Source organism: Equus asinus, chromosome 12, assembly GCF_041296235.1.
Source record: "Equus asinus isolate D_3611 breed Donkey chromosome 12, EquAss-T2T_v2, whole genome shotgun sequence".
In the NCBI taxonomy this organism is placed as follows: Eukaryota; Metazoa; Chordata; class Mammalia; order Perissodactyla; family Equidae; genus Equus; species Equus asinus.
In genome coordinates, this window is record NC_091801.1 from 55174626 (window position 1) to 55184840 (window position 10215).

At 35.0% G+C, this 10215-nt stretch overlaps 1 protein-coding gene across 1 annotated transcript in view; it reads right to left on the reverse strand.

The window, feature by feature from the left end:
- EIF3E (eukaryotic translation initiation factor 3 subunit E) overlaps positions 1-10170 on the reverse strand; it is a 48675-nt gene extending 38505 nt beyond the window's left edge. The window contains exons 1-4 of the mRNA XM_070481483.1: positions 9972-10170; positions 5048-5162; positions 3289-3406; positions 734-776 (exon numbers count right to left, since the gene is read on the reverse strand). Coding sequence (XP_070337584.1) covers positions 734-776; positions 3289-3406; positions 5048-5162; positions 9972-10061 — 366 coding nt within the window. The 5' untranslated portion in view covers positions 10062-10170. The remainder of the gene's footprint in view (positions 1-733; positions 777-3288; positions 3407-5047; positions 5163-9971) is intronic.
- Between the last annotated feature and the right edge of the window lie 45 nt (positions 10171-10215).

The following is a 10215-nucleotide window of genomic DNA, read 5'->3' on the forward strand; positions in this document are numbered from 1 at the left end:
CAGCTGGCGACTGAGCTTAGACAACTATAAAGCATATGCATCCGGTAAGGTTGTGTGATTCTGTACAAATAATGCATAGGATAAACTTGAGTTCTCCGTGAAAACTGGCCCCCAAATTACATTAACTTTTAGAATTAATGAAGCAAGCAATGAAGAGACACAGTGGTCAGCATGTCCCTTGTTACAGTAATTGTCAAATGAGGATAAAACTCAAATGCAAGTTACAGAATTCATTATATACAATGCCTCAGACTTTGAGTTAAGACAAGGAAAGAGAGGTTGGGAGATGACAAGCAAAGCCTATACTAACATTTCTTTATTTTGGGATTTATGAAGCCCTTAATAGTATCAAGGGCTACTGTATTCCACAAGGCAGCCAAAGTATTACTTAGTTTTATTGCTGAAGGCTTTTCTAATTCAAATTTAGTTCCGTCTTTACTTACTTGTTAATCCATCAAAAATATAAAATGTTAACTATTATATGATTATTCTGGGGAAAAAAAACAAAACTTTTGAGAATTTCTGTTATCTAAAGGTAAACTTAAGCATATTACTTCCCTATTAGCACCAATTTTTAAAAACTAAAGTTTCAAAAACATGCTAGGTATTATATTTAAGAAGTTAATCTGGAAATTATATCCTTGTCAAGCCACGAACCTATGTAAACAGCATTAATCTTTATTTAGCCTTATTACAACATGACAATTAAAACACTTTTTAAAATATCACTTACACCATGCTTGTCTGCCAGGTAGTCAAATAGCATCCGACCATCCCTTATAATAAAAAACAAAAATTACTTTATTTTTACAATACAATTGTATTATTATTGTATAGTATTATTGCATATTATTGTATTCTATAGTATCATTATACTATCTTATTACCCACACAAAGCTATTTCAATATCTTAATATTTAAACACTAGAAATAAAATAAGACTTCCAGAATAAAATAAATAGAACATTACATGTTTTGAACATAAGGAACAGGAACTCAAGGAGAATTGCAAACTTTACAATTTCACTTTCAGATTTCTTTAGCCCTGACTGAAAATCACGTGTTCTGTTTCACCACATCATCTATGGCAAGGTCCTTAGAAGTTTTTTAGGTAATAAGACCAGAACATTCTGACTATTTTTATAGTGAGGTCAGTAGTCTACTTAGGTGGTAACCTACTGAGAATGGTGTTTGCAGACTTGAGGTAACATTTTTAATAGAGATTGAAACAAATGTACTATACAAATAAGCAGGAATAAATCCTATATATAAATTTTGTCCCCCTCTACAATATTAATATATTTCACAAGGACAGTGATTTGACAAATTTACAAGATTAATAAACCATGCCAACATAAGATATCTAGCTACACACACTATATAATTACTATCCATACCAGTGTCAAATAACCCAATTTAACTTATCTTAAATTAACTTTGCATAAGTTGACAAGTTGCCAGGCTGGTAAAAGACAAACTGATGACAAAGACAAGGAACAAGTGATAGATGGGCACAGCTGCCCATCTTTTGGGCATTTTGAAAAATGAATACATTTTCTTATGCTTATTGCAAGAAGCAATGCAGTGGCATATCTTTCGAGAGCATAATTTTACTTGAAGATTTAATGGGGAGGGGATAATTTTCTCACTAAAATTAACATGGGGATAATACTGAATATGAAACATGCATGAAATCTTAACATCAAGAGACTTCAAAACAAAACTTAATGCTTGCTGTGGATCACAGTGAATAACTTTGTGTTACACTCCTTACACCGTCCTCTGGCTCTCTGGATATTTCTGGGAAAGTATGAGAAGTACAATACTATATGCTCAATGAAATTTTAAAATGGAAATTGGTGGGGAGAGGTTACTACTTTGAAAATAAGTAGTTTAATTGATTACAAGTTTTTAACACACAATTCCATCCTTTATCTCCAATTTAGGCCTATTAAGCCACAAGGAGTCCTCTCTTTCTAATATCTGGTGAACAAATCTACATACATCTTATTCATACCCTAATCTCATTACTCCCTAGTGTTTAAGAGACTAGACTAAATTTAGAATTTAAATCCTAAATTTTCTGTTGTACCCTAACACCTGGATTATTTCAGCTGTCCCTTTGTGTGCATGTAACTTGAAAGTCTGTAATTACTCATTATATTCTAAGTGTATACAAATTAGTTTAGTAAAATATACATATATATATATATATATACACACACAAACAGCTATATATAAGATATATATACACACCATAACTTTGAAAGATATAGGTATCTCAGCGTATGTGTCTATATACATCCATGTATACATATGCAGTATAGTATGATACATTATAGTATGGTATAATAATAATGTAGTATATGCTGCTTTTCTAAAAAATATCTAGTAACACTTCCCTAAATCACAAATGAAAACTTACAGCTAATTTCTTAAAAATTTGGTTTAATCACATACATAAAAACTAAAGGTACAACATGGCAAAATCTTCAGGAATTCCTCTAGTAAATATATTCGTAGCTAAGATTTACCAAAATGACAATATTCAATTTTAGAAGAAGACTCTAATTTTAAACATTTCTAATAACCCAAAGGGCTTCAATTAGTGATATATATTAAGTCAGAGTGAGGCAACATGCTTTCTTTGGAAACCAAACAATATGTCTATTTCTAGCTAAGGGGAAGTTAGTAATAAAATAACCTTATCGGCTCTACACCACTCTCCTTGGGCTGGGCACTGAGTTTGGAAGGATATAAGAGAATGTAGCAAAGGGATAAAGTGAGCTCAAGTTTCCCTTACAGCAAGGAACCCACGTGATCCAGGTATTGCCCAGGTAAGGTACAGGGTTTCTCAACCTCAGTACTTCTGACATTTTGGGTTAGATAATTCTTTGTTGGGGGTAGGGTACTGTCTGATGCATTGTAGGATGTTTAGCAGCATTCCTGGCCTCTCCTCTCGAGATACCAGTAGCACCTCTCCAGCTGTGACAACCAAAAATGTCTCCAGACATGGCCAAATGTCCCCTGGGAAGGGGGAAAAGGATGAACTGCTGCTTCATAATTACATTTGGGTAACTGGTAAAGAAGTTTGAAAAAAAATTTAGTATTAACTTTGATCATTAAGGAATTCCTGGTTCCCACACAATAAGGATAAGTGAAAATAAACACAGAAATTCATCATTTAAACCACAAACTTCTATAATGGGATACTAGAGAAACTTTGAATTAACATTTGTATTAATCCAGAAAAGAGAATTTTTAGAATTCAAATTACAGAGAAGTTACCTGGTTGACTGCATTTGCCTTGTAGTTTCTGGATCTTCAAACATCTTCACAATTGGTTCCGTTTCTGCCTGAAGTTGTTTCAGTTGTGCGACAACTGTAGTTCTTTTTTCTCTCAAAGCTAATTAAAAATGCAAAGGAGCATTATAATAATAAACCATACTGCTCACTGTGAAGATATGTCCAGAAAATTTTCAATTTATTTAAACTGTGCAAATATTTATTTACCCCCAATTTCTCACATGCCAGAAACCACCAATTTGGTAACTCCCCCAGATCCAATTTTTTCTTCCTAGCACTGCAAAGGCAAGGAAAGGAAGAGGGAATCCACTTCTTGCTCTTGCGGGAAATGGAAATATATGGTGGCAGGGGGGGACCTGCAGGCTGTCGAGGAAACAATTATCTAACTCTACATTTCAGAGACTTCATTCCCAGTGTTTTCACTTTGTTCTCATTGAATTTTCTCAGGTGAATATTATCCCAGAGTTTCTGAACAGAGGCTCAGAGGGGTTTACATATTATTATTAGAAATTTTCAATGAGGTTGAACAAAATTTAAATCCAGTCAATAATCTTTTTCACTATAAATCTAGTTTTCTAATTTTTCAAACCCAATTCTATAGAGAAAACTTGCATGTAACATACCCTGCTAGCATGCTTTAAAGTTTCACTAAGAAATAGTTTACTTTTTCATCACAAACTAAAATTTAAAGAGCTACTGTTATTACAGGGAACTGTAATATAAATAAAAAAGGTGATTATGTTTAATGTAATAAATTCTGCATTATACATTAGGTATATACTAGAACAGTGTTTCTCAAACATAAAAGGTGATCTGTGATTAAATTCTGAAAAATGTCAATTTAAACAAAGTAAATTGTATTTCTCTACTCAAAGAGTTCTTAGAATCTTTAGAAACACTGTGCATAGAAGAAATGATATACCAGAATTTTCCAAACTTATGGAACCACTTTTTTTTTTTTTAAGGAACATATATGATCATAGACAACAAGGATTTGGAAAACACTATACCACAGCAGCTCTCCAATTTGAGTGGTGGGCCTCAGCCAAGTCTCTGATTAAGCAGATCTGTGGTATGGTTCGAGAATTTGCAGTTCTAGCAAGCTCTCCCAGGTGAACTGATGACGTCAATCTTGGGTTCCATAATTTTGAGAACCATGGCTATACCCAGATGATTCAAGATCAAAAAGAAATCTCTACGGCACACAAGATGCTAACCAGAAAAGCAAGCAAACCAAACACTGCAACATTCTCAGATAATTCTAAAGCAACAATCTGATTCATAGGCACAACTCTGATTATACATACTATGAATTTAAGGTACTTGATGACCAAGTTTTAAAGTAGTTGCACACCTTTTGCAGAGAGACTTTAGAAAACCTGTAACTTTCATATTACCTTTCATCCAAAGAACTTTTTACAGTCAAGTGTCACTTAACGACCAGGATATGCTCTGAGAAATGCGTCGCTGGGCAATTTCGTCATTGTGTGAACATCAGAGAGTGCACTTACACAAACCTAGATGGTATAGCCTTCTACCTAGGCTATATAGTACCAATCTTAAGAGACCACACTCATATACTCAGTCTGTCATTGACCGATATGTTGTTATGTGGTGCATGACTGTAATCATTCAAATAATTATTAAAACTTTTGACTAAAGCTCTTTTATAAATGACAAAATTTTAATACACAGAAACTCAGTTCACAAGACAAGCTTTACTTCTAAGGACAAAACTTACCATGAGGAATATCATCAGAATAAAGGTTTTTGTATACATCCATAGCAAAGTCTACCATGTTGGTATCACTAAGAAGATCCAATTTCCCTTGTAATAATTCTTTTTCATTATATATCTGCAAGAGAAAATTACTTTCTAATAAATACATTGAAGCGCTCCCAAATAAACTGATTAACACTAAGATTAGTTTACCTGGAAATATACTTTCTGAAATATTTTTTAGTATAATATTATATGCTATTAATTCACTCTCTTCTAAGAAGGCAAGCAATCAACATACAGAGACATAAGAATATTTTGTTTACCTAATAATTTAAAAATGAAAGCAATTACACACTGCAAAGCCATTCTTATCTACTTCTGATTTACATCACCTTATTTTTCATGTGTCCCTACAAGCCATCTTTTATCCTTTCTAGAACAAGGTTGTGCATAAACAACCAACCACACCAACTCCATTGGTAAGCACCTACAGCTGTCTCCTCTCCAGATCCAGGCAATCAGGAATCAACTGTTAATTTTTTTTTACCTTCTTAGTATCTCTTACATCCACATGATAGCTACTCATCTCTCCTTTACCCCCACATGGCCCAGCCACACCCCTGAAACAAAATTAGCACCTATTCTGTAAGTTAACTATGTCATATCAGGTTTTTGTTTTGCAAGGAATTCAAGAAATCTAACAACCCATAGTACAGAGGCCAAATAGATACACAAGCAAACTCTCATAAACATGAAGTTAAGTGTATTGAGCCATATGTAAGGATTCTACATAATAATATTCAGGGAAAGACAGTAATCAAAATTTTAAAAATTTCATCAGTCATCAAGATAAAACTTCAGCAAAGGAAGATTTTTGTGCTTAATTTTGTCAAGGAAAGAAAAATGCAGCAGATTCCACATTTCACTGCCCATGAACAGAAAAGATGAAGGTGTAGTCAAATGGTATATCCATGAGATCAAAACTGAACCTTCCACACTACATAAAGACCTCCTACAAAATAGTAAGAAAAGAGAGACAACTCAATTGAAAGTGGCCAAATGATTTTAACAGGCACTTCACAAGAGCAGTATAACCAAATGGCCAATAAACACACAGAGTGGTTCTTAACTTCATTAATCACAAGAAAATGCAAATTAAAACCACACTAAAAACTAAAAAAATTGACAATACCAGTGTTGGTGTAAATGTAGAGTAATTGAACATTTACTCTGCTGGCAGAAGTACAACCACTTTGGGAAACTATTTTTATTCCTAAAGCTAAAGATACTTTTTGACCCAGCAATTCTGTTCCTAGGTACCCAAGAGAAATGGGTACATATATTCAAAGGACATTTCCAAGAATGTTCATAGCAGCACTATCTGTAATAGCCAAGTCTATCAATATTAGAATGGATAAATAAACTGTAGGACACTTATATAATGGATTAACATTCAGCATTGAAAATCAATGAACTACTGCTATCCTAACAGGATATCCTAACAGTATGGATGACTCTCACAACATTGAATGTAAGAAGTCATACAAAGCAGTACATGATGGCGAATGCTTAATTTCATTTATATAAAGCCAAAAACTAACCTATCACCTAGCACTTACCTTTTAGAAGGAGCGAATGACTAAGAGGGCTTTGAAGTAAGGTTTTTTAGGATGTTTGTAATGTTTTATTTATTGATCTTGATGGTGGTCACACAGTGTATTCACTTTGAAAAAAATATTTATATTTATGCACTTTTCTGCATGAATGTTATACTTGATAAAAAGTTTACTTAAATTAAATTTAAAAATTGAAGTTTCCTTTCACTTTCCCTACAGAAACCCTAATCCTAGCATGCCACTTCTCCTCAACAACCTATTAATAGCTTTTAATTTGTAATGTGTCTCCCAAGTGTAGATACCAAGCACTGCTCCTCTCCCATCAGATCTTACTGGTCTCTTCTTTGATCTACATCTGCTTATTATCACCCTCTCAAAATTATGCCTCATAGGCACACATTCTACAAAGGGCGGATAGTAACTACTTTAGGCTTTGTGAGCCAAAGCGCAAAAATCAAGGATGCTATATATAAGTACTATAAAAAAGAAAAAAATTTTCCCAATTTATTTTCTTTTCAAAATAAAAAAGAGAAAGACTACAATGGAGTAAAATTTTTTGTAATATAGATCAACTAATGAAAAGAATGGAATTATTTTGGGGCAGGAAATATTTCACTTAATTGAGGTACAAAATTAGTGTTCTACAAGTGAAAACGTTTGCAAATGTTCATCTATTAAAAATTATTTTTAGCATTCAAACCATACAAAACAGGCAGAGAGGGCTTATTTGGTTCACAGGCTATATCGTTTGCCAACCGCTGGTCTATCAACCTCTTGCAAACAGCTCCTACTTTTTAACAGATTAAAAATCTTTTGACATCTCTTCCTGCTATCATCTTCACAAATCCAACATCTATACTGATGATTCTTTAAAAACTCAAGCCTTAACATTCCTTTATCAGGCAAATTATAACAACTTTCATTCAGTACTTCTCTAAGACTTCCAACTTAAATTCATCACCTCTTCCACCATTACCATTAAAGTACTTCCTCATCCTCATCATATCCTCTGCTCTAATTTTTCTATCATCCTTTTTGGTTGTCATTTTTCTACATTAGTTTGGATATCCTTTTTAGCTATTTCAAAGAACTTCTCTTTAGCAGTTTCATTGACTCCACCCATTTTCTTCAACCAAATAACAATTCAATATCACTCTCTAGCCCTGGAAAAAAGTCATCTGTTTTCTATGTTCTGATTTAGGACCACTATAAAATGTCTCAAAACTAGGGATGGTTATTCAATCACATATGTGCTTTTCTCTGCTGATCAGCAATCCTTCTTATTAATCTCTAAATGACATTTATCTACAAGCCTACCTCCAAACATTTCCACACTACTCCAACAACCTTCCACTGCTCTTCTCACCCTGAGAATGAGCATCATTCTCTGAGAACACAGCAGAGAACAGTTTTTGCTCTTATAGAGCTTATATTCTCCAACATACTACAAATGTAACAAATTGTTACTCATGTATGATCATCACTGACTACCCTAACCATCCAGCCTTCAAAACTCAAAGTCTCTCCTCCTCAAAATTCTTTTTGCCCACTGAATAGTCTCTCTTAAATTCTGATAGCTCTCTGCCAGTACTTCTCTGACATTTACTACTTGCCTTATAATAATAAACTTTTATCTCCTGTAAAGAATAGGTAAATTTTTTACGGGTGAGATGTCTGGGTTTTATCTTGGATTTCTCACAATTCCATAGTAGCCCTACACTTACTATACTTACTAACTGCCAATACTCTAGTATCTGTCTTCCTCTTGGTGAATTACAGCCATCTTACACAGGGAGGCAGGTACTGGGCAAAGTTATTTTCCACTGATTCTCAGCTGCCATTCATAGTTTTAGTCCTGCCCTATGAAAAACTAATTTACACTTACATATTCCTGCCTTTCATCTGTCTGCCTTGAAAAATGAAAGTGTAAATAACAAAATACAAAAATAAGAAGTCTGGCCATTTTAGAAGCATTTCTACAAGTAGCTGGTAAAGAATTTCTAGATATGATCTTTTTCTATTCCTTGATCTTTAGTGAATAATCCTCACTTATCCAGAAAAAGAAACAGAAGGCAGACTGGACTGTTTTATTCAAGCTCTAAAATATAGGTGTAAGTACATCCTATGTAAACAAAAATCGAGGCAAAAACATATCCTTTCAAGATAAAGCTTTATATGGCAAGACATTCTCGAACATTTATTGAAAATGAACTTTGCTGTTTCCTAACAACTTTAGAGCTATGTTTCGAAAAGTTTCATATGAATTTGAGGATTATACCTGTCTAATGAACCATAACTACTAGGAAGACGTAAAAAGTTATCGGAACAATTTAATGTTTGTTTATACAGCTTTTTTTTTTTATTGCTGTTGGGGAACACAAAATCTATTCCTCCAATCTAGAGCTCTCTAAGTAGACTTATGCTGTAATCTGCTTCCAGAAATAGAATTCATTCATTTTCCTGGCCAATTTTTAATCCCTTTATCATAGTAATATTACTTTATTATAATTACTTAAATGCATTAATTTCCCAATAAACTCAAGGTACAACTAAGCCCAATATTTCAAGAATTTTAGAACTGAGACATTTTAAAACGAGGTACCAGAACCACATACTTAGTCAAGATGCTTGAGTAGCTAAACGAACGTTAATGACCAATTCAAATCACTCGAAGTCTGTATGTTTACACACTGGAAAACTTTTAGGTTAAAAACTGTCGAGTTGTTCTTTTGGAGGTCCCTGTCCCCATCCGACAAAATATGCTACGCTTCTACGAAGTGGCTACTATTCGAAAGACCAGGAAAACCCAACGGAAAGAACTCACAACTTTATGGGAATCAAGTGTTAGATATTTCATTTAAGTGAAAGAAAATTATCCAAACGACCAGGCAAGCAAAAACACAAAGCCAAGGACACGCTTCGCACAGTTCCCGAAAGAAAACCCAAAATTTCTAACACTTGAATTTGCTTTTGAAAGCCAGCCTAAAGTAAAGCTCAAGCGTTCCTACAGCGAAACCAGCGAATCATCAACTTCCGACACGAGACGACGCGGAAGTCTCTCGGGTCCCGGCACCTCAAGAAGTGAAGCAGAGACCTTTTTCTCCCGAGTTTCATACTGTCACTTCACCCTCTTCCCGGCCGAACTTCGCAGTGCTAATCAACTGGGACGACGAAAAGCTACCAGCAGATCCTTACTGGCCGACCTGGGACCCAATTCGCGGCTGCCTCACATGTGTGTCAGGCCTACCGCGACCGCCACCGCCTTTCGGCCTTGCCCCGCATCTCGCGCGCTCCCACGCCTTCCTCGCGCTCAAAGCCCTCCTCACCTCCTTTACGGAGAGAAACTCAAGCAACGGAAAGACTAGATGCCGATCCAAAAAGTGCGCGATGCGAGTAGTCAAGTCGTACTCCGCCATCTTGCCAAGGAAAAGGGGAGTTTGTTCTCACTAAAACTTTATTGGTAGAGACAACAAACGGACAGGGCCCGTATTGCGCATGTGCAGTGGTTAAACTAGCCCTGGGAAAGGGACAGTGTTCAGCCTGGAGCGCGCAGAGAACAATAGCGCATGC